Genomic DNA, 24240 nt, shown 5'->3' on the forward strand with positions numbered 1-24240 from the left:
GCCATACACTCTTTAGAATGTCATTTTTTAATGCATTACCTGCTAGCACTTTTTTGTGATGAATGAGCTGTGTTAGTGTGCTGCCGCCAAGCTCTTCAGTAAGAATGTGATAGCTGGGGAATAAAATTGTGTATGACTGTCCATACCTGTCTGTGCTCGGTGGTGCAGAAAGGATTTCTTGCACCTCTGTATCCATGTGCTCATTCAGACTGGCAAACACTTAGGTGAATCTAGTGCTCTTCACATCAGTATGAACCAGCACCAACTTACTCTCTAGCTGGTCAAACCATAACATGACTTTAAGGTCAAAATGATGTTGTCTTTGTGGCACTGGAGCTGACTATGACAATTACCATTAATGCACTGGTGTTTGTGATGCCTGCTGCACTCAACATAATGTGCTTACAATGAACAAATTTTATATGAGGAAACAGTCATGAAAATTTATTAGTTCTGTTGCATTACTTATGGTGTGGTCATTGTTGCACAAATCAGCTCAGAGTCACCAAAATGTTGGATTTACGATGACACTATATTGTAGAAATTACAATTAACATTCTCTACCAATGAAAGATAAACACTATCTATTACATTCGATTTTTCATCCAACAAATTCAAGAGTTAGAGTGTCTTTATATAACCAAGGCATGTCAGTTAACACCACTCCCCAAACCACCCATAATCATCTTCCCCTAATTTCCTAAAACCTGCATCATCATATTCATATGCTTTGACATTCCCAGGCAACCATACCTACTACAAGCCTCTGACCATAGTAATTGTTTCTCCTGTACAATCTGCCCAATGCGTTCATCCACTATCAGCTACTCCACCCTTGTCACTGACACAACATACAACAGTGAAGGCAGGGTAACTTGCAGAAGTATTCATGCCATTTACAAGATGGTGAGTGTTTATTGCAAAACGTTCAACATAGAAATGACAGCTGCAAAACTGGCAGTATGCATGGACAGGAACTTGCGGTGTATGCCCTACAGCATTACTCAAGGGATCAGAGTGCCTATGAAATCACATAAACTACTGGAATCCTCTCACCTAATCACATTCCTTTAAACTCCAGACATGCCAAAGGCTGTCTTTGTTTGTGAAAGAAAGGATCTTCTGAAGTTTATAATTATGTACTGCACCGTTAGCGTTTCTTATACATTACCTGTGTAACTATGTTTCCATTTCTGCTTCCTGAGAAAGATTTATCTGAGTAGGAAATGATACCAAGAGTGAGAGTCTGTGGCACCTCCCACTAGCATCTGTGAGCGTAGGAGAGCAAGAAGAGAAATGAGTTAATGGATGATGATCCTCTTGCTGGGCTACAATGGTTCTCATTAAGTGAGCACATGACCTTTTATAAGAAAAATTCAACTACACAGTAAATGCATGCACTTTGATAGAAGAAGACAATTGTGGGAGAATTCCTTGATCAATTCCATAAGAGTATTTCTGTAAAGTGTTTTTGATGGAGTGACAGGTAAAAAGAGTACACGGTAGTGTGCAGTTTTAGACTGCAACAATAAATATGAGATGTTTACTTGCTAAACACAGTAACATCTGTAGAGAGATAATAGTTCCTTCCAAAACCGACATTCTTCTTACAAAATCTGGAGCCTATTAGCAAAAGATAATCACCTTCTTTGAACTGTATTTCTTACACACATTCACATATGAGATGCTCCAGTGCCTGAAGCTTTAATTCCTACATGTGATCCCAAATCCATTCCTATTTCACTTATGTATGAGAACTATTTATTGTCTAGGTTCCCTGAGGGATCGGTACATCATTCTTATTGGAAAACTGTCATTAGAAGTTAATGTAGCACCTCAAGAAAATGAAGTAGAATCACTGCTGTTCACAATAGTAAGAGGGTAGGGTGATTCTGGTACACTATCTCTGAATGGAATAGATTAAAAATGAAAAGGTGGAGGTGTATTTTAGTACATTACATGCCCTTTGCCACACAGTGTGTGTACCACAAATGTAGATGTGCATAGTTTGACGTATCAGTTGAAATGCGTAGCCTGGCATCACTTTCTGTAAAAGCTGTTAAAACGATATATGAATTTATTGCTTCTTTATTTATTTCCTACCTGTTCCCAGCCATGTGCTTCTGTGGCTCATTCTGGTTAAATAGAAAAGAAATAAAAGAGAAAACACATATTTCTAATATGTATGGGAATTGGATAGATGTCTTAATCCCCCCCAGTCTCTGTCCATCATCTCGGAGCACTTTTCTCTGTACATCTTGCCCTCCCTCCTCTCCCCCATCTCTTCCATCTGCCTCTCTGTCCATCAGCTCCTTCCCCTTTCTCTGTTCATCTTCTCCTCCTCCCTCCCTCTCCATCTTCTTCTGCCCCCTCTCTTTGTCTATCACCTCCTCCCCCCTTCTGGTCCCCTTTCTGTGCCCATCTTCTCCCCCACCTCCTATCTCCCCATCTCATCCTACACCTCTCAATGTCTTTCAGCTTTCTAGTAGAGAAACCCAGCACTGCCCAGATATGTATTTATAGCTGTTAGTCTATGTTCATACCACATAGTGTCTGGCCTTGTGCTTAATGTTTATGATGTCATATCTCCTGAACTGTGTGTCATACAATGATATAATTTTGTAGGTATATTCAGTGGCATATCTTGATATCATCTGCAAAATGTGTTGGAATGGAGTTAAGAACAATGAAGTTACAAATTTATAAGCCATGCAATGATGCGGCAGTTTTCCATGCATCTCATTGCTTATGATGTTAAACCTCTTGAAATATGTATCATACAATGATATAATTTTGCACTTACATTCAGTGGTACGCAGGGTGACCCAAAAATGTGGGAAATTCATCATAATATCTTTATTTCTCAATATTTTTACACCAAAGTTTTATCACCTTTAGAGTATTCTCCATTGACCACAATGTATTTCTTCAAACGATCCTTCCATTGTTCAAAAATTCACTTATTGGGATGTTCTTTATGCCTTCCAGTGATTTTTGTTTTACCTCCTCTACAGTGGCAAACGCTTTCTTTCATGTTCCTTTTAAGTCTGGGTGCTGTTTATGGTCAAAAACTGCTTTATAGAGGGGGCTGTGTGGGCTGGGATGTTGTCATGATGGATGAACCAGTTGCCTGTGTGCCAAAATCTGCCCTTTCCTTCTGGATACTTTCCCTCAGTCATTTCAAAACCTCCAAGTAGAACTCCTGGTTGACAGTTTGACCCGGGGGAATGAACTCCACATGCACAAGACCTCTGCAATCGAAGAAACAAATGAGCATTGATGCTTGACTTCACTTGGCGAGCTTCTTTGGAACGAGGAGAGCCACTTGTCTTCCACTGGCTTGAGTCATATCCATGGCACCACGATTCATCACCAGTAATCACCCTGGAAAAAAAATTCAGGGTTCTCTTTGAGCTGATTTTGAAGCTCAAAACACGCCTGAAGTTTATGCTCCCTTTGCTTGTCTGTGAGAAGGTGAGGGACAAATTTGGCTGAAACACTTCTCATGTGCAAATCTTCAGATAAAATCCACAGAATTGAACTGCATAATATTTCAGACATCTCACAGTGTTGATAAATGGTTTGGCGACTGTCTTCACGAACAAGCGCATTGATTTTGTCAATTTTTTTTATCATTCTTGATATTGAGGTGCATACTGAATAAGGTTGGTCTTCAATTGACATTTCTCCATTTTTAAAACATGAAAACCACTCGTGGACTCTGGTTTTCCTTAGGGCAGCATCCCCATAAGCAGTCTTAAGCATTACAATACTTTCTGTGGCTGATTTCCCCAACACAAAACAAAATTTCACAGCCGCGTGTTGCTCTCACAGTGACACAACTTTCCACACTGAGTCAAGTGGCATGACCATAATGGATACCTGGTTGCACAATGGGTTCCCCCCCGCCCCCCTCTCCTTCCTCACTGCAGCCCAATTACCACTACTTTTGGGTCTCCCTTCATATATGTGCATACTGTATGTAAAATATTTTGTAAATAAAATTAGTAGCAAAGAAGTAGTAAATTACAACATGACACCTCATGTGGTACTTTTACTGCATGAACACTTCATATCCTCCAGGCTTCTTTCTCTTCCACTATTTCTGTCCATGATGTCATACCCCTTTACCTGTTCATCTCCTCCTTCCTCCTCTCTCCATCTCCTCCTGCCCTTCCCTCTGTCCATCCCCAGCTTTCCTCTTTTTATGTCCATTTCCACCCACCCCTCTGTCCATGTCCTCCCCTATCTCTGTGATACTGAACCGTATTTTTTGATATTGTAAATTCAGATTCTGTAGCAATATTGTAATCATAATCCGATTAGCCACAAATGTAACTATACTGTTTGCTAACAATATTTCACTTGTGTGTGTCCAAGCATTTATTAGTAATCTCTAAAAATCTGAAATAAATAGACTGAGTACTTTTTAAATTTTTGGTACCAATGTTTCTCCTTTTATATATCCTATGTCCATATGGATGTTCATTAGAGTAATGCGTAAAAGTTTTAAGTATATTGGTGGAGAACTTTTTGAGATTTTGGTCATAACTTTTCCCCTTTATATATTATGTATGTGGTTATATATTACATGATTTAAAAATTGGTATCCAAAAACACTTGTATATTTGAATGCAATGTTATGTCAAAATTTCAAAGCAATTAGAAACCTTTAGTGATATATGATTTTGAACAAATGAACATTTACATTTTTATTTACGTAGATTACATGCGATATAAAACAAGTATAAAAAAACAATGCACATATTCACATGCATAGATGTACAAAGCCGTGCACGTATTTACATGCAACAGTGTGTCAAAATTTGAAAGTAATCGGTGAAGAACTTTGGGGATTTAAGAGTTTGAACAAATGAACATTTGCATATTTTTTATATAAGATATAAATGTGTCAATATTATGAAAACGAAAGTTGTTGCCATATAGCGGATATGCTGAGTCACAGACAGACAGAACAAAAAGACTTTCACAAATAAAGCTTTCGGCCGTTAAGGCCTTTGTCAACAGTAGACGGCACTGCGGTTTCAGTTGCCTGAGATTGCAGTTATGTGTGCATTTTGCATTTGTATTAGAGAGACAGACAGAGAGAGAGAGAGAGAGAGAGAGATAGAGAGAGAGAGAGAGAGAGAGCGAGAGAGAGAGAGAGAGAGAGAGAGAGACAGAGAGAGAGAGCGAGTGCGAGTGCGTGTGTGTGTGTGTGTGTGTGTGTGTGTGTGTGTGTGTGTGTGTGTGTGTGTGTGTGTGTGTGTGTGTCCCATCTGTCGTTGACAATGGCCTTAATGGCCAAAAGCTTTAATTGTGAGAGTGTTTTGTTGTGCCTATCTGTGACTCAGCATCTCCGCTATATGGTGAGTAGCAACTTTCCTTTTCATAATAAAGATTTAAATGTTTGCTTGTTCAAAATCCTAAATCTCCAAAAGTTCTTCACTGGCTGCTTTGAAATTTTCACCCTACATTGCATTCAAATACAAGTGTTTTTATACACTTACTGGAGCACCATGTGGCATATAAATACGTATATAATATATAAACGGGTTACAATGTTAGCAAAAATCTCATGTTAGTTTGTTCAAAAGCTTAAGTCTACAAAAGTTCTTTGCCAATTCTTTTGAAATTTTGACACAACATTGCACTTGGATAAATAATTTTTTATATACCTTCAGAAACACCATCATATTGTAAATTGCTATGAATTACATATATTCCATTTTTATTTATTGTGCATATAAGATGTATATTTATATACCATATAGCCACGATAGACATGAAGCCCACGCCTACCACAGTAGTACAAGTAGTATATGCCAACTAGCTCTGCAGATGATGAAGAGATTGAAGAAATGTATGATGAGAGAGAATAAAATATAAAAATGCAGTAAATGTAGCACACAAAAAGCAATACAAACGTCTCAAAAATGAGATTGACAGGAAGTGCAAAATGGCTAAGCATGGATGGCTAAGAGGACAAATGTAAGAACGTACAGGCATATATCACTAGAGGTACGACAGATACTGCCTACAGGAAAATTAAAGAGACCTTAGGAGAAAAGAAAACCCCCTATATGAATACCAAGAGCTCAGGTGGAAAACCAGTTCTAAGCAAAGAAGGGAAGGCAGAAAGGTGGAAGGAGTATATAGAGGGTCTATACAAGGGTGATGTACTTGAGGGCAATATTATGGAGATGAAGGAGGACGTAGGTGAAGATGAAATGGGAGATATGTTACTGTGTGAAGAGTTTGACAGAGCACTGAAAGAGCTAAGTCGAAACAAGGTCCTGTGAGAAAACACCATTCCATTTTTTTTTTTTTTTTTTTTTTTTTTTTTTTTACAGGTGTGTTACAGGTGCGAAAATTACCGAACAATGAGTTTAATAAGTCACAGCTGCAAAACATTAACATGAATTCTTTACAGACGAATGGAAAAACTGGTAGAAGACAACCTTGGAGAAGATGTGTTTAGATTCCATAGAAATGTCAGCACATGAGGCAATACTGATCCTACAACTTACTTTAGGAGATAGGGTAAGGAAAGGCAAACCTATTTGTAAACTTAGAGAAAGCTTTTCACAATGTTGACTGGAATACTCTCTTTCAAATACTGAAGATGGCAGGGGTCAAATACAGGGCGTCAAATACAGGGAATGAAAGGCTATTTAAATTTGTATGGATGGCAGTTATAACAGTTGAGGGGCATGAAAGGGAAGCACTGGTTGGGAAGGGAGTGAGACAGGGTAGTGGCCTATCCCCAATGTTATTCAATCTGTGTATTGAGCAAGCAGTAAACAAAAGGATGGTACAAGATGAACATCAACAAAGCAAAATGAGAATAATGGAATGTAGTTGAATTATATCAGGTGATACTGAGGGAATTAGGTTATGAAATGAGACACTTAAAATAGGAGATTAGTTTTGCTATTTGGGGAGCAAAATAATTGATGATGGTCGAAGCATAGAGGATATAAAATGTAGACTGGCTATGCCAAGGAAAGCCTTTCTGAAGATGAGGAGTTTGTTACCATTGAGTATAGATATAAGTGTTAGGAAGTCCTTTCTGAAAGTTTTTGTATGGAGTGTAGCCATGAATGGAAGTGAAACATGGACGATAAATAGTTTAGACAAGAAGAGAATAGAAGCTTTTGAAAAGTGGTGCTACAGAAGACTGCTGAAGATTAGATGGGTAGAACGTGTAACTAATGAGGAGGTGCTGAATAGAATTGGGGAGAAGAGGAATTTGTGGCACAACTTGACTAAAAGAAGGATAGGTTGGTAGAACACGTTCTGCGGCATCAAGGGATCACCAATTTGGTATTGGTGGACAGCGAGGAGGGTAAAAATCATCGAGGTAGACCAAGAGATGAATACACTGAGCATATTCAGAAGGATTTAGGTTGGAGTAGGTACTTGGAGATGAAGAAGCTAGCACAGGATAGGGTAGCATGGAGAGCTGCATCACACCAGTCTCTGGACTGAAGACAACAACACCAACAACAACAACAACATATTGTTATTGTCATGTAAGTTATATTTGGCCTCTGCACCATTTGACACATTCTATATGCTTCCAATTGACTTGGTACCAGATCTATTATGGAACACAAAATAAATAAATGAAAATGAAAATATCATATGATGGAAAGAGTGCAGAGAATAGCAGCTACATCTACATGCTCTATAACCCCTCTGCACTCCCCCCCCTCCCATTACAACATTTTGCTGCGCACCTGAAAATTGTGGCTGCACAATATTAGCATATCAATAAATTAGTACATGCCAGAGCATAAAAGCATATTACAAGAACTCAAACGGAATAAAATCAATTATAACTTCCGGATTTTCCTATACAGACTTCACTAGTATTCTTTTTTATGAATAACTAAAACTCTGTAATTATAAGCAGATTGTTTGATAATTTTTTAAAAGAAATTAACCACTAAATAGTTACATCTATATATATATATATATATATATATATATATATATATATATATATATATATATATATATATATATATATATATATATCAAGCTTTCTTTAACTTTTCACATACCAGTTAGTTCACGGTGTTCTTCTGAGACTCTGCTAGGAGCCTGAATCATAGGTACACTTCCCACTAATCCATTTGTGACTCCCAGTATCAGTGAGAATAACATTGGATAGCCTTCTCCAGAAATAACAGGGCTTCCACGTGGAGTTGTACACAAGAGAAGTAGTGGGACTAGCATTGTTCGAACCCATGCAAAAACAATAAGCTGTGTGCGTGACCAGTCGAATGGGATAGATGCCAGGACCTGTAAGTAAAAATATTAAACACTAGGTTTTAATTAGTCCTATAACTAAGTATAGTTCTGAATTTCCAACATCATAATACTTAGCAAAATGATTGTGACTTAAGAAATATTCAAAATCTCATTACACCAGGAAATTTACAATATGAGCTAAAGCATTCTTGTCTTCTAGAAAATGTTCTGGAAAAAAATTACCAAATCACAAACTTTTAGATAATTCATTTCATGGAGTAAAATGTTATACAGCAAATAGAAAAAGATAAGAGAAAAGAAAGGGCTTATTTGTGAATCAACACCATGACTGGAATTGGTGAAGTGCAATAACTGCATAATGCTCAACCAGTAGATGTCCCCCAAACCCTTGTAGTGGTAGAAAGCACAGTAATTAGATGGCCAAAGAAACTTGAGTATGGTAAGAATACCTAGTTGACAGATGCCAAGTATTTCTTGGAGGGTTAGAGTCTGCCTCCAGGGACCAGAAACACTGGTGTTACAAAGGGGGTGAAGGGGGGATTGTAACATCACAGAAGTGGGTGTGAGTGCTGTGCTTCAAAACATTGGTATAAAATGCAAGGCTATTAAAGCTATATTTAAAATGCTGCTCTTGCCTAAGTGGACGAGTAGCGTTAGAGGCCTTTGTTGTAACTCCTCCCCCCCCCCCTCCCCCCCGCCCCCTCCCACACAGAAACAGGTAAACAGTGGTTAGTGAAAGCTTCCGGCTTTCTTGTGGTCACAAAAAGCTTGCATTCAGTAGTCATATGCTAGAAACATGTATTAGTAAGCATTTACACTTTTTATTTCTTATCTCAAAAGCATTCACAAATCGAAGAGCCATAAAGTAACTTGGTTACACCTGTCACAATAATTAAAACAGAAATATACAACAAGTTACGTATAAGGGGCAGTCAGATGAAAATTAGAGAGATGGAAAAAAGAAAATAAATTGTTTATTATTTCAAAAGTAATCACCATAACTGTTAATACATTTATTCCACTGTGAGACAAGATGGTCAATGCAGTTGTTTATGGAACCATAACTGAACTCAGGTGTGCACTTCTTCATCTGAAGTATGAGGTTCATTCAAATGAAACCTGGTCAGTGCATCTACCTTTGCCTTACACATAATGTGGCACCACATAACTGCATGTATGGTGGCGCCATCTATTGGTAGAAGAACTGACTTGTGTGCACCGTTTAATGTTGCATAGCAACAGTGTGGTTTCACGCTGAAGAGAAGGTTGTCACACAAGTTATTGTCCACTACTGAACATGCAGGCAAGTAAGCAGGACCAACGAGGAGTGATTCGGATTTTGGTGGCAGAGGGAGTTGGAGGCTGTGAAATGTATCAACAGATGAAGGATGTGTACAGTGAGTACAGTCTGAGACATTCACATGTTGTGGGATGGTGCAAACGATTCCTTGGGGAGTGCGAGTCACTGGAAAATGTTGCTTGTTCTGGACAGGCTCATCATGTCATCACACCAGAAATGGTTGCAGAAGTGAATGCTTTAGTCTCGGACAACCACAGAATCACTGTGGATAAGATCAATCACTGTTTGGACCTCTAAAACAAGCTATTTGTGGATATTGATTCACAACAGACAACGAAGTGTGAGACTGGGTACAGGCCTGGACCCAACAGCAGCCTAGTAGCTTCTTCAAGGATGGAATCGATCAGCTAGTGTCACAATGGGGTAAATGTGCCAATAGTTTTGGCGACTATTTTTGAGTATGTGTACTGTATATAACTCAATTTTTGAGTTAGTAAAATTGATATCGTTACTTTACACCAGTGACCGGGTTTCATCTGAATGCCCCTTATAAATAGACAGCCATGAATGTCTTTCTCCATGGCTCCAAAAACATATAAATCACTTGAGGAGAGATCATGACTGTATGAAGGCTGCGTACAGGTTTCCAACAGAACTTCCACAGCATAGTTGAAACAATCACAACATCATATGGGATATTACAAGTGTATTAAATTTTTTATTGGACAATATTTGGCCACAGCGAGTGCACTGCTGAAGCTTTTGCCAGATCTTTGGCAGTGCATATTGCTGCACACAGACTGCATTGCAAGAAGTAGTCTGTAATCCGTTCAACACCACTCTCACACAGCACTGACTCCAGAATTGAGCTTCATCTGCATAGGTTGCAACTACACCTTGCAACACTGCTTTCAAGTCAGTTGAGTGTCTTCCAAGTGGCCCAGTCTTCTTTGTAGCCAGGGGTCATACTCTCAACTGGTATCAGCCAGTCTTTGATGTGCTGGCTCCTGCTGCACTACTCCTGAAGTCGTCTTGCTTAGTTTGGTTCCTGAACAGGGGTTGGGCCGCACGTGCTGTAGCTTTGATCCTCTCTTTCCTGGTTGCTGAAAGCCTTAATATGTCTGGGAATGCTATTTCAGTAAGGCATAGGTATGTAGTGGAGACAGCCTGTCATGATGTGGCACATTCAGTTAAAAGCTACATCCACAGTTCTAAAGTGGCAAGACTGACAGTATGCTGGAAAGGCACATTCTGTCGCAGAGCAGTACAAAGCTAAGATTGATATTTTACTGTCTCTAGTTTGGAGCCCCAAGTTGTTCTAGTGACCTCCTGTACCACATTTTTTTCTTGCAATCGCTTTCTGCTTGGTATTTATGCAATGTTTCTTCTATGTCAGTGCTTGTTCCAAATAGATCCTGAGGTATTTAGGGGCTGTGCAGTGTTCCAGCAGAGTTCCTTCACAGGTAATGAATAGGCTTCTAGTGGCCTCCTTGTTCTTCACGTAGAATTCACATGCCTGCAGATTAGAAGGATTTGGCTTCAGATGGTGTACCTTGTAGTCAGTGGACAATATGTCTAACTTTCACTTGGTGCTCTTCAAAGACTTTTCCCTGAGCTGTGGCTGCATTATCATCTGGTCTGGGTGCAAACACAGTCTTTCGTGATGCTGTCAGTGTTCCTAAGCAGAAGGAGATAATTAACAGTGTATCTTATGCTGCTGACAGGTCTCTAAACACTGTCCCTGTAATCTCTTGCTTTCCAAAGGCATCTTCTATATGCTGAGTCAGTTTTGGTATTTGTGAGGTTTAGTTCTTTCTTCCTCTGAATCCAGCTTCTTGTGGGATTAAGAATGGGTCAGTTTCATCAGTATCTGTACAAGTACTCTCTCCAGCACCTTGTAAAAAAGATACAGTAGAGAGATTGGCCTGTAGCTATGAACCTTGCTCTCCTTCAAATTTTTGGTATTCTGCAGGAATGGGCACAATAGTTCATCTTGCAGGAACAATCTTGTGGCTGTAAGGATGAGGTTATGTACCTGCTGTATTCATAGATTGTTGAGATTGGCTGTTTTACTCTCTTACATTTGTCCAAGGCCAGTTGCAGTTCACCTACAGTCAAAGGGTTTTGTTGGTTTGCTGTTTGATGATTATGTTGTTTCTTATTTTTGTGGTTGTAGTTGGCTTTCCACTTAACAAGAGTTGGTGTGCTATTTGGTTGGCTGCACATGACCACTTCTGTTATCATTTTCATCTACTGCTCCTTCTTAGCATGTGAGATGGAGGCAAGGAGTTTTTTGTGCATCCTGGAGTTTGTAGTATTCCTCCAGCAGAAAGACTGTTTCTTATATTGTACCTGAAAGATACTGGGTCCTTCAGTCTCTGGAATGAACAGTTGAGAGTGGTGTCTCACTAATTCAATGAAGTGTTCATATATTTCAGGCACTGGAGCAACTGTACTAATCTTCTCATATGGCACAGCAGAGAATTAAGCCCAGTCTGCCTTTCTGAAGTGGTATCTGTATCTGAAGGCTACATCCCATGATTTCACTGCTGGGATCACCTGACACATGATCACTCGGTGTTGATCTTGTGGTATTGGTGTACATATTTACCTTGCACAATGAAGTCACTCACAAACAGGAAGTCTGACTTATATCCACATTGCAGTCTTTTACAGTGAAGGTGGGAGAAATCTTGCTGTTGTGAATTGGGGAAAGATTGTCAGCTTTTGCGCAATACAACATCCTTCGCCATTTTTGTCATCTTGCAGGTAGCCCCATGTGTGACTGTCACTATTAAAATCACCTATTACATCTGACCTTTACTTTTTGTGGAAGATCTTGGGTGGGCCGAAGGACTGTGAATTTGGTGGTTTACATAAGGAGGAGATTACAACAGTGCTGAGCTCTTTGGAGATGATTTCTGCCCATGAACCATGGATCTTGCCATGATGGGGTGACTTGCATGCCTCAATGATATAGATAACTGTATGATGAATGGACACAGAACTAGGGTGCATACTGGCACAATATCCTTGGTCTTGGTCTTGTTCATGTTGAGTACCACAGCTGATATTAATGTTGAGGAATAATAAAAATCTCCTTAGCTGCATCATTACACAATTACAGCATTCTGACTGGTTTTATTCACTGAACATGTTCAGGTTGCAGAATTGTGCTAAAGTCAAAGATCAAGTTCAAAAACACTCATCATATTTTACTGTAACAGCATGTCAAGTCTGCTCATAATATTTGTGTCAGAATGTTTATGATCAGTGTTTCTGGATTTGGTCTTTGACATTACAAACTACATACAGATCATTTATGTCATTACTCATCAACCTGAAGATGTTAATGAACAAAAGCAGTTGTACCACAACAAATGTATAATAATACAGTTGAGGTGATTTTTATTAATCAATAACACAATAACCTATTGCAGAGCATGCTCTAAAACATGACAGTCATGATCCTAGTGCCTGTTTCATCATACATGGCATCTGGATTCTCCCTCCTGACATCAGTTTCTCAGAACTCCACAGGTGGGAAATGGCATTACAATATGTGCTTGGTTCTCATAAACCACATGGCCTAAATTTTCATTAATTTCAATGTTCTCAGCATCTCCTGTCACTTTCCGTTTTTTCAGTGCCATTTATTTCACTACATACATTTAATTTTGCAACCTGCCAACAGCTTTCGCATCCCGCAACTACCCTCCCGACCTGGTACAGAAGCAAATAACCAGAGCCACTTCCTCATCCCCTCAAACCCAGAACTTCTCACAGAAGAACCCAAAAAATGCCCCACTTGTGACAGGATACTTCCCGGGACTGGATCAGACTCTGAATGTGGCTCTCCAGCAGGGATATGACTTCCTAAAATCCTGCCCCGAAATGAGATCCATCCTTCATGAAATCCTCCCCACTCCACCAAGAGTGTCTCTCCGCCATACACCTAACCTTCGTAACCTCTTGGTTCATCCCTATGATATCCTCAAACCACTCTCTGGCTCCTACCCTTGTAACCGACACGGTGTAAAACCTGTCCTATGCACCCTCCCACCACCACCTACTCCAGTCCTGTAACCCGGAAGGTGTACACGATCAAAGGCAGAGCCACGTGTGAAAGCACCCACGTGATTTACCAACTGACCTGCCTACACTGTGATGCTTTCTATGTGGGAATGACCAGCAACAAACTGTCCATTCGCATGAATGGACACAGGCAGACAGTGTTTGTTGGTAATGAGGATCACCGTGTGGCTAAACATGCTTTGGTGCACGGCCAACACATCTTGGCACAGTGTTACACCGTCCGGGTTATCTGGATACTTCCCGCCAACACCAACCTATCCGAACTCTGGAGATGGGAACTTGCCCTTCAATAATCCTCTCTTCTCGTTATCCACCAGGCCTCAATCTCCGCTAATTTCAAGTTGCTGCCACTCGTACCTCACCTGTCATTCAACATCATCTTTGCCTCTACACTTCCGCCTTGACTGACATCTCTGCCCAATCTCTTTGCCTTTAAATATGTCTGCTTGTGTCTGTATATGTATGGATGGATATGTGTGTGTGTGTGTGTGTGCGAGTATACACCTATCCTTTTTTCCCCCTAAGGTACGTCAACAAAGATTCCAATACTTACCAAGCGGGAAAGCGCCAGTAGACAGGCACAATAAAATAACACACAAACACACAAACAAAATTTCGAGATTTCGCAACCGGCGGTTGCTTTGTCAGGAAATAGGGAAGGAGAAGGAAAGATGAAACAATGTGTGTTTTAAGGGAGAGGGTCTATCGACCTGCCAGCGCGTTTGTTTGGTAAGTCACATCACCTACATATATATTTCCCACGTGGAATGTTTCCCTCTATGCTGTTTCCCTCTATTATAAATCCGATTGTAGATTACTTTTTCTAAAATTTTTGAGAATACTGGCAAAAGTGAAATTGGAAAGAAATTTGATGGTATTTCTTTATCTCCCATCTTAAACAGTAGCTTGACTTCAGCATAATTCAACCATTCAGGAAATATTCCACTGATAAACGACTGGTTACACAGATAGCTTAATATGTTACTTAACTCAGAATCACAATCTTTAATTAACTTTGTTGATATTTCATATGGCCATTAGATGTTTTTGATTTTAAAGATTTTATGATGGACATTATTTCTGTTGGGTTAGTGAGGGTCAAATTCGTATTATGGAAGTTACTTGAAATGTCTGGTCTGAGGTATTCCATAGCAGCATCTACAGAACCTGACAATCCCATCTTTTCATTAACAGCTATAAAATGTTTGTTAAAAACTTCTGCAACACTATACACATCTATCACCAATGTATCATTTACTCTTAATGCTATTTGTCCATCTTCATGTCTTGTTCTACCAGTCTCCTCCTTCACTGTATCCCATACTGTCTTTATTTTGTTATCTGATTTGACTATCTTTTCCTTGTGATATATTTGCTTTGATGTTTGTATTACAGTCTGTAATATTTTGAAGTATTTCTTGTAATGTGCTAGAGCATCAACATCAGAACTGTTTCAGATTGACAGTTATAGTTTTCTTTTTGTTTTACAAGGTACCCCTATTCCTTGAGTAATCCATGGCTTCTTTGTAGACTTTGCTCTAACCTTGGTTAGTTTTGAGGAAAAACAGTGTTCAAATAAGGTAAGCACTTTATTAGCAAAAGTGTTATATTTTTCATGCATGCCATGAACACTGTAAACATTAGTCCAGTGAATGTCTCTGAGGAGTGTCCTAAAATAATCAATATTTGGCTTATTGATTACCCTCTTGAGCTCAGATTTAACAGATTTTATATCCTGTTCAGTATTAACATTTAACAGTAGGAACTGCATGTCATGGTCTGAGAGGCCATTGACTATTGGTTTTGTAATATAATTTTGTTCATTGGACTTTTCTATAAAGATATTATCAATGGCTGTTTGTGAGCAAAAGTGAGATGCTAACGTAAACCCTGTAACACTTAAAAGTTCTATACCAGTGGTCACATGATGCTCAGAGAGGCAGATTATGTCAGCTGGGTTTGAAGACTCTAATTCATCTATGCAGATAGTTAATTCATTAATTTTATTTCTCAGTCCTCGGATATTTTGATGCAATAAAGATAGCTGACATTTCACATTAATTGAGTTAAAATTGCAGACTGTTGAAAATTCTTAGCCAATAGCTGTTTATGCCGATGTAATAAGGTGGAATTATGTTTTTTGATTTCTTTCTTTGTCTCAGTTCTAACCTCTCTTAAAATTTCCTTTCTTTCTGTCCTCCCTACCCTAAAAAAGGGTCTTTTCTGAATCCTATAACCACTGGTATTTTACCACTCATGATAGTGCCTTCCCCCTTTAACTTTTCTCCTATTTCCCCAGCCAATTTACCCTTCCCCTTCCTCTTGAGGTGAAGGCCATGCCTAGTATAATCCCACCTACTGAGAGAATCAACAGGAACCACACCAATGTGTGACCCTGCACCCAATAAGCAGCCATTCCAGCTCCAAACTAACTCTTTTGACAGAAGAGTTCAAATGAGGTTGGTCATGGTGCCCAAGAACACATACAAACATAACACTAGTATGCTTCAATGCTGATGCAATCTTTGCCAGGTCACACTCTATACTGTACCCAGGATATCTGTCAATACTGTGTTACCTGCCCCACCCACTATAACCACAGTGTCTTCCTTAGTGAAATCTTTGCAAAGTGATCCTAAATCCTCTGTCACCTGCTCCAGACCAGCACTAGGTTTAAAAAAAATTGGTGACCTGGTATTCTGATCCTAGTTCATCTGCAAAAGTTGGCCAACACCTCTTCCATGGAAACTACCTAACAACAACACTTTCTTTCGCTTTACTGATTTCCCTACATTCTTACTTTTCAATTTGCAGCTGAAAGTTTGTTGTGCCCTGTCTACACCTGCAGCTTTATTGGTGGTGGTGGTGGTTGTTGGGATGTTTAAGGGGGACTAAACAGCTAAGGTCATCAGTCCCCCATTCCAAAAACAGGCGAGACGAAAATTTACGGAGCAGGTAAAACCCCAAGGGGGGAGGAGACGCCCAGTCAGCCATTTAGGCATTGTCGCTTAAAACCAAAGGCAACGTGCCTGGGAGATTAAAAGACTGCCGGAGGGTGCGCAGTCGGGGACACTCCAACAAAATGTGGGCGATCGTCAACCAGGACCCACCCTGACACAGGGGTGGATCCTCCTGACGCAAAAGATGTCCATGCGTCAGGTAGGTATGGCCGATGCGGAGCCGACACAGGATGACAGAGTCCCTGCGAGAAGCCTGCAGGGAGGACTGCCACACATCGGTCATCTCCTTAACAGCCCGCAGGTTATTTGGCGAAGTCAGGCTACGCCACTCGTCATGCCACATGCCAAGCACCTTACGGCGCAACGCCAGCTGCAGATCACGAGCCGGGAGGCCGATCTCCAAAGGGGGGGGGCGTCGGTCGCCCCTTTGGCCAGCCTGTCGACACGTACGTTCCCCGGGATGCCAACGTGATCTGGCGTCCAAACAAAGACCACCGAACGACCAGAGCGGGTAATGGCAAAAACAGACTCCTGAATAAAGGATACCAGAGGAGAAGAGGTATAGCAGCCGTCGATAGCCTGGAGGCTGTTCAGGGAGCCACTGCAGATGACGATGGACGTACCTGAGCAGGAACGCATATGCTCAAGAGCGCGCAATATGGCCACCAGCTCTGCAGTAAAAATACTGCAGCCAGCTGGCAAGGAGTGCTGTTCAACATGGGCAGCGTGAGCAAAATCATAGGCAGTACGACCATCCATCAGGAAACCATCAATGTAGACAGGCTCACAGCCTGAAAATGAGGCGAGGAGCGCAAGAAAACGGCGACGGAGGGCGACATGCGGAACCGAGTCCTTGGGTTCCCACTGAGTACTTAAATCATTCAAGAAACTGACCACTTCTAAAGGAAAAATTACAAAGGTGGCTAAATACAGGGCTAATATGTGCAGTACAGTACTTTAATATTCTGCTGGGCGCTACATCATATCCATGACAGTACTTAGTCTTAAGTGATTTAATTATTGACTCAATCTCCCCCTTGTCTGTATCATAGAGGGATATTTCAGACAACAATCTTGGAAATACATTTGTCAAGAAAGTTATATGATTCCCTGTATAAGCTTAATTTTTATTTAATTCACCAGCAACGCTCAGAAAATTATTGTAAAATGTTGTTGTTGTGGTCTTCCGTCCTGAGACTGGTTTGATGCAGCTCACCATGTTACTCTATCCTGTACAAGCTTCTTCATCTCCCAGTACTTACTGCAACCTACATCTTTCTGAATTTGCTTAGTGTATTCATCTCTTGGTCTCCCTCCACACTGCCCTCCAATGCTAAATTTGTGATCCCTTGATGCCCCAGAACATGTCCTACCAACCGGTCCCTTCTTTTTGTCAAGTTGTGCCACAAAATCCTCTTCTCCCCAATTCTATTCAATACCTCCTAATTAGTTATGTGATCTACCCATCTAATCTTCAGAATTCTTCTGTAGCACCACATTTTGAAAGCTTCTATTCTCTTCTTGTCCAAACTATTTATGGTCCATGTTTCACTTCCGTACATGGCTACACTCCATACAAATACTTTCAGAAACGACTTCCTGACACTTAAATCTATACTCGATGTTAACAAATTTCTGTTCTTCAGAAACGCTTTCCTTGCCATTGCCAGTCTACATCCTCTCTACTTTGACCATCATCAGTTATTTTGCTCCCCAAATAGAAAAACTCCTTTACTATTTCAAGTGTCTCATTTTCTAATTCAATCCCCTCAGCATCACCCAACTAAATTCGACTACATTCCATTATCCTCGTTTTGCTTCTGTTCATGTTCATCTTATATCCTCCTTTCAAGACACTGTCCATTCCGTTTAACTGCTCTTCCAAGCCCTTTGCTCTATCTGACAGAATTACAATGTCATCGGCGAATGTCAAAGTTTTTATTTCTTCTTCATGGATTTTAATACCTACTCCAAATTTTCCTTTTGTTTCCTTTACTGCTTGCTCAATATACAGATTGAATAACATCGGGGAGAGGCTACAACCCTGTCTCACTCCCTTCCCAACCACTGCTTCCCTTTCATGCCCCTCGACTCCTATGATTGCCATCTGGTTTCTGTACAAACTGTAAATAGCCTTTCGCTCCCTGTATTTTACCCCTGCCACCTTTAGAATTTAAAAGAGAGTATTCCAGTCAACACTGTCAAAAGCTTTCTCTAAGTCTACAAATGCTAGAAATGTAGGTTTGCCTTTGCTTAATCTTTCTTCTATGATAAGTTGTAAGGTCAGTATTGCCTCTTGTGTTTCAACATTTCTATGGAATCCAAACTGATCTTCCCCGTTTATTCCTCCTGCAACCAAACTTCAATAATTCCCACTATATCTAACATTAACCTATCCATTTCCCTTTTTAAATTATCTAACCTACCTACCCGTTTAAGGGATCTGACATTCCACGCTCCGATCCGTAGAATGCCAGTTTTCTTTCTCCTGCTAACTGTTCATAAATCTGATGTATCAGTAACAGAAATATTTTTAGTTCGAACTGACTTTATATCATTAACCTTGTGCTGTGGACCAGACACTTCTTCCACAACTGACGATATGGTTTTAATTTTATCCTGTGAATTAGCTATTCTATTTGCATACCACATACTCTTTGCTTTCCTAATAACATTTTTAAGCACCTTAGAACAGTGCTTGTAATGGGCTATTGCAGCTTGATTGTGACTACTTATAACATTTTGATACAATTCCCGCTTTGCTGTACATGATATCGTTATCCCACTAGTCAGCCACTCAGGCTGCCTATTACTGCTAGTACTCTGTTTAGAATGTTCTAATGGAAAGCTACTCTCAAAGAGCATGATAAATGTGTTAAGGAAAGCATTATATTTATCTTCTATGTTATCGGCACTATAAACATCCTGCCACTCCTGTTCCCTGAGAAGGTTTAAAAAAACTCTCTATTGCTGTTGGATTACTTTCCTACGTAGTTTGTAATTATATGTGAAAACATTTGTTTGAGAAAAAAACCTTCCAGTGTCAAAATTTGTGCATCATGGTCTGAAACGCCATTCATCTTTTTACTAACAGAATGCCCATATAGTAATGAAGAATGAATAAAAATATTGTCTATGGTTGTGCTACTGTTCCCTTGTACCCTAGTTGGAAAAAACACTATCTGCATCAGATCATATGAATTTAGGACATCTATCAACATCTTTTTTCTTGCACCATCATACACAAAATTTATATTGAAGTCACCACATACAACTAATTTCTGGTACTTCCTACAAAGTGAATCAAGAACCCTCTCTAGCTTGAGCAGAAATATTCTGAACTCAGAGTTAGGGGACCTATAAACAACAACAATTAGAAGTTTAGTTTCACTAAATTCAACTGCCCCTGCACAACATTAAAATATCTGCTCAGTGCAGTGCCGTGATACATCTGTGGACTCAAATGGAATATAAAGGAAGCCTCTGAATTGTCAAATTATTTAAGTGGTGCTCCGATATACCAATAATTTCAGAGTCAACATCTATAAGCAGATTACTAACTTTATCTCTAATACCTCTTATATTTTGATGAAATATGATAATTCCTTCTCTACTTGGAAAACTTTACACTGAAAACTGCTACTATTAGTGTTATAGAGGTACTGCAACTAATAGAACATATTATGATATGTAAATAACTTGATAACATGAATACTAAGAGAAAAATGTAAATATGAGTATAATGTAGTAAGTAAATAATTTTCAGGACCTAATAAATGGGTGAAAAATGTATGCAACATTATTATAAGTATTGCCACTTTGATGTATTAAACTGTAATACATAGGTTAAATACTGGGAGAAGCTTAAGCTGACTTGTCCTATATTATAAGTGCACACTTGGGGCAAAATGTAATCAAATGGGACCAAATCAAAATCAAATAAAAAACCACAGTGTGTTCAGAACTGAAGCATCAGCTGAGAGGATGGTGATTCTTCTATGCATGAAGAGCTCCTGGATGAATATTGCATTCATGCCAGGTGATATATACTAAACAGTACTTGGTTTATACTTCTCAAGAATAAAGAGAAATATTTAAAATAGTAAAAATTATTCTGAATCAACAAAATAAGAAGGGCTTTATTTACAAAACTCTCCATGCATTCTTTGGTACAGTTCAGGATTATCAGATTAAATTGCTGAGAATTAAATCAAGAAGGGACATATATACAACTCACTTAGTGCAAAAAAATTACAGGTCTCACAGATGCATAAAAAGAAACAAATATCATGCCTAAGAGAAACTGTTATCTGCATTAGCAATTTAGTTTTTCACTAATCATACAATGTGTGTTGCCATCTATTAAATTTATAGCTAACAAGAACAGTTCCCAAAACTTATTATTATTTTCTCTAAATTCAAATTTCTTTACAGCTTATAACTACAATATAATATAATACAAATAACACCTAATTTTATCTCAGAAGAAATCAGTACATTCACTGATTGCAACCATCTGACCTTAAGTTACTTACTTTTCCTACTAAATCTGCAGCATTGAAGATGGCCATGAGAACAACTGGCATCCAACTTTTTAGTGTGCAGCTCACAATTTCAGATTCAATGCCAGGATACAGACAGAGAGTAACAAAATATGCAAGGCCAATAGACAGCATGTAAGGCCATATTGTTTTTGCAACCTCCCATCTAGCAAGAAGTCCTCCTGTTTTTAAATAAAGAAAGAAAACATATTTGAAAATAAATGAACTGCCCCCGCAGTGCTGAAGGAATCAATATAACACAAAATATAATACTACTGAACTTAATTCAGTTAAAGGAGAAGGTAAGGGAAAAACACCGACAACTTTACTGCAAATTAAACAGTATGTACTTGAAGAAGTTCCATAGAATGAAGGGAATATAGAAAAAGAAAATGGTGTGGAAAATGTCTGTCATTTCACTATCCAACTGTATTATTATTGAAATAAAAGCAATCCTCTTCTCTGGCAAATGAATGAAGCTCAGTGTTTTGAAAGATTTTTTATGACTTGATGAAGGAACTAATGGTCTTGAAACCTAGGAATCTTTTACAATTTTCCATTGGTGATACTGGACAGTTGCCTCCTGAAGGAAAGCTATTCTCCCTTCATTATTCTGCAGAGTATCCACCCCCGGTATCTAAGTGGTCAGCGCAACAGAATGTCAATCCTCAGGGATCAGGTTCGATTCTCAGTGGGTTGGAGATTTTCTCTGCTCAGGGCCTGGGATTTGCGTTGTCCTAATCATCATCATTTCATCTCCATCGTTGTGCAAGTCGCCGAAGTGGTGTCAAATCAAAAGACTTCCACCCAGCGAATGGTCTACCCACTGGGATACCCTAGTCAAATGACATTTACATTTTGGAGAGTAATTATGTAGATGTAAATAATAATAGTTTTTTATTTCTGACCATTTACAAGCTGACCGTTAAATCTCTATTCTCTTGTTTAATTGGTTACTCTAATTTTTGTCTTATACTTCCTCTTACACTTTTTCATATTTATTTTATTACCAATGATGTATTTTTTCCTCATCAGTCTTTCTTGTAGATACCTCCATCTGCACTGTTGTATATTATGTGTCTTTCATATCCACTCCAAGTCTCTCTGTCTTTAACTGCTAATAATGTTTGCATCAGTTCCCTGTTTCAAACTGAATTTTTCTCATGTAGTTCTCTATCTTTAACTGACTTTTCCATGGAAAAAATGGCCAAGTAGGACACAGGCCAAGTCAAAGTAGGGCTCACACACAGAAGGTTCCGTACAAACTTAATTATGTATCCAGGGTTATTACAAATGATTGAAGCGATTTCGCAGGTCTACAATAACTTTATTATTTGAGATATTTTCACAATGCTTTGCACACACATACAAAAACTCAAAAAGTTTTTTTAGACATTCCCAAATGTTCTATATGTGACACTTTAGTGATTCGGCAGACATCAAGCAGATAATCAAGTTCCTCCCACACTCGGCACAGCATGTCCCCATCAATGAGTTCGGGAGCATCGTTGATGCGAGCTCGCAGTTCTGGCACATTTATTGGTAGAGGAGGTTTAAACACTGAATCTTTCACATAGCCCCACAGAAAAAAATCACATGGGGTTAAGTCCGGAGAGCGCGGAGGCCATGATATGAATTGTTGATCATGATGTCCACCACGACCGATCCATAGGTTTTCCAATCTCCTGTTTAAGAAATCCCAAACATCATGATGGAAGTGCAGTGGAGCGCCATCCTGTTGAAAGATGAAGTCGGCGCTGTCGGTCTCCAGTTGTGGCATGAGCCAATTTTTCCAGCATGTACAGATACACGTGTCCTATAACGTTTTTTTGCAGAAGAAAACGGGGCCGTAAACTTTAAACAAGATTGCACAAAACACATGAACTTTTGGTGAATTGCTAATTCGCTGCATGAATGCGTGAGGATTCTCTACCGCCCAGATTCGCACATTGTGTCTGTTCATTTCACCATTAAGAAAAAATGTTGTTTCATCACTGAAAACAAGTTTCACACTGAACGCATCCTCTTCCATGAGCTGTTGCAACCGCGCCGAAAATTCAAAGCATTTGACTTTATCATCGGGTGTCAGGGCTTGTAGCAATTGTAAACAGTAAAGCTTCTGCTTTAGCCTTTTCCGTAAGATTTTGCAAACTGTCGGCTGTGGTACGTTTAGCTCCCTGCTTGCTTTATTCGTCGACTTCCACGCACTATGCGTGAAACTTGCCCGTGCGTGTTCAACCATTTCTTCACTCACTGCAGGCCGACCCATTGATTTCCCCTTACAGAGGCATCCAGAAGCTTTAAACTGTGCATACCATCGCCGAATGGAGTTAGCAGTTGGTGGATCTTTGTTGAATTTCCTCCTGAAGTGTCGTTGCACTGTTATGACTGACTGATGTGAGTGCATTTCAAGCACGACATACGCTTTCTCGGCTCCTGTCGCCATTTTGTCTCACTGCACTCTTGAGCGCTCTGGCGGCAGAAACCTGAAGTGCGGCTTCAGCTGAACAAAACTTTATGAGTTTTTCTACATATCTGTAGTGTGTTGTGACCATATGTCAATGAATGCAGCTACAGTGAATTTATGAAATCGCTTCAATAATTTGTAATAGTCCTGTATATGTAGTTCACCCATCCTGGGAATCAAGAATCTCAATGATTTTTACCTGTTACTGATATCAATACTGGCAAGATATTGGCCCCAGGAATTCCAAGACCATATCAAAAAAGTCTCTACAGTAGTTCCTCAGACTAGCCCAGATATACAAAAAGAAGTGATTAGGGGACTTAATTTTATATGTACAGAGACAGCAGATTTAATGAAACATTCTTTACTTACTAAAACATGACTACAGCTTACATTTTATGTTTGCTTGCTGTAATGCTTGCCTGTTATTCTCCTGATGGTGTTACAGCATAAAGTCAAGTGCTGGCACGCCAGTCGTTAATGAGAGAGCTGAGAGGGCTGTGAAGAAGAGATCAGCCAATTGCACACTTGCAGACCCCTCTCCAAGATGACAACGAGACAGCATCGGCCTCTATGTGAAGAGAACATAAGCACTGT

The 24240-nt window shown here is 39.5% G+C and overlaps 1 protein-coding gene across 1 annotated transcript in view; it reads right to left on the reverse strand.

Moving 5' to 3' along the window:
• Positions 1–24240, reverse strand: part of LOC126354570 (equilibrative nucleoside transporter 4) — a 173037-nt gene that overhangs the window by 31222 nt on the left and 117575 nt on the right. Inside the window, exons 7-8 of the mRNA XM_050004315.1 lie at positions 21171–21358; positions 8070–8310 (exon numbers count right to left, since the gene is read on the reverse strand). Coding sequence (XP_049860272.1) covers positions 8070–8310; positions 21171–21358 — 429 coding nt within the window. The remainder of the gene's footprint in view (positions 1–8069; positions 8311–21170; positions 21359–24240) is intronic.

This window comes from Schistocerca gregaria, chromosome 3 (assembly GCF_023897955.1).
Source record: "Schistocerca gregaria isolate iqSchGreg1 chromosome 3, iqSchGreg1.2, whole genome shotgun sequence".
Classification (NCBI taxonomy): Eukaryota; Metazoa; Arthropoda; class Insecta; order Orthoptera; family Acrididae; genus Schistocerca; species Schistocerca gregaria.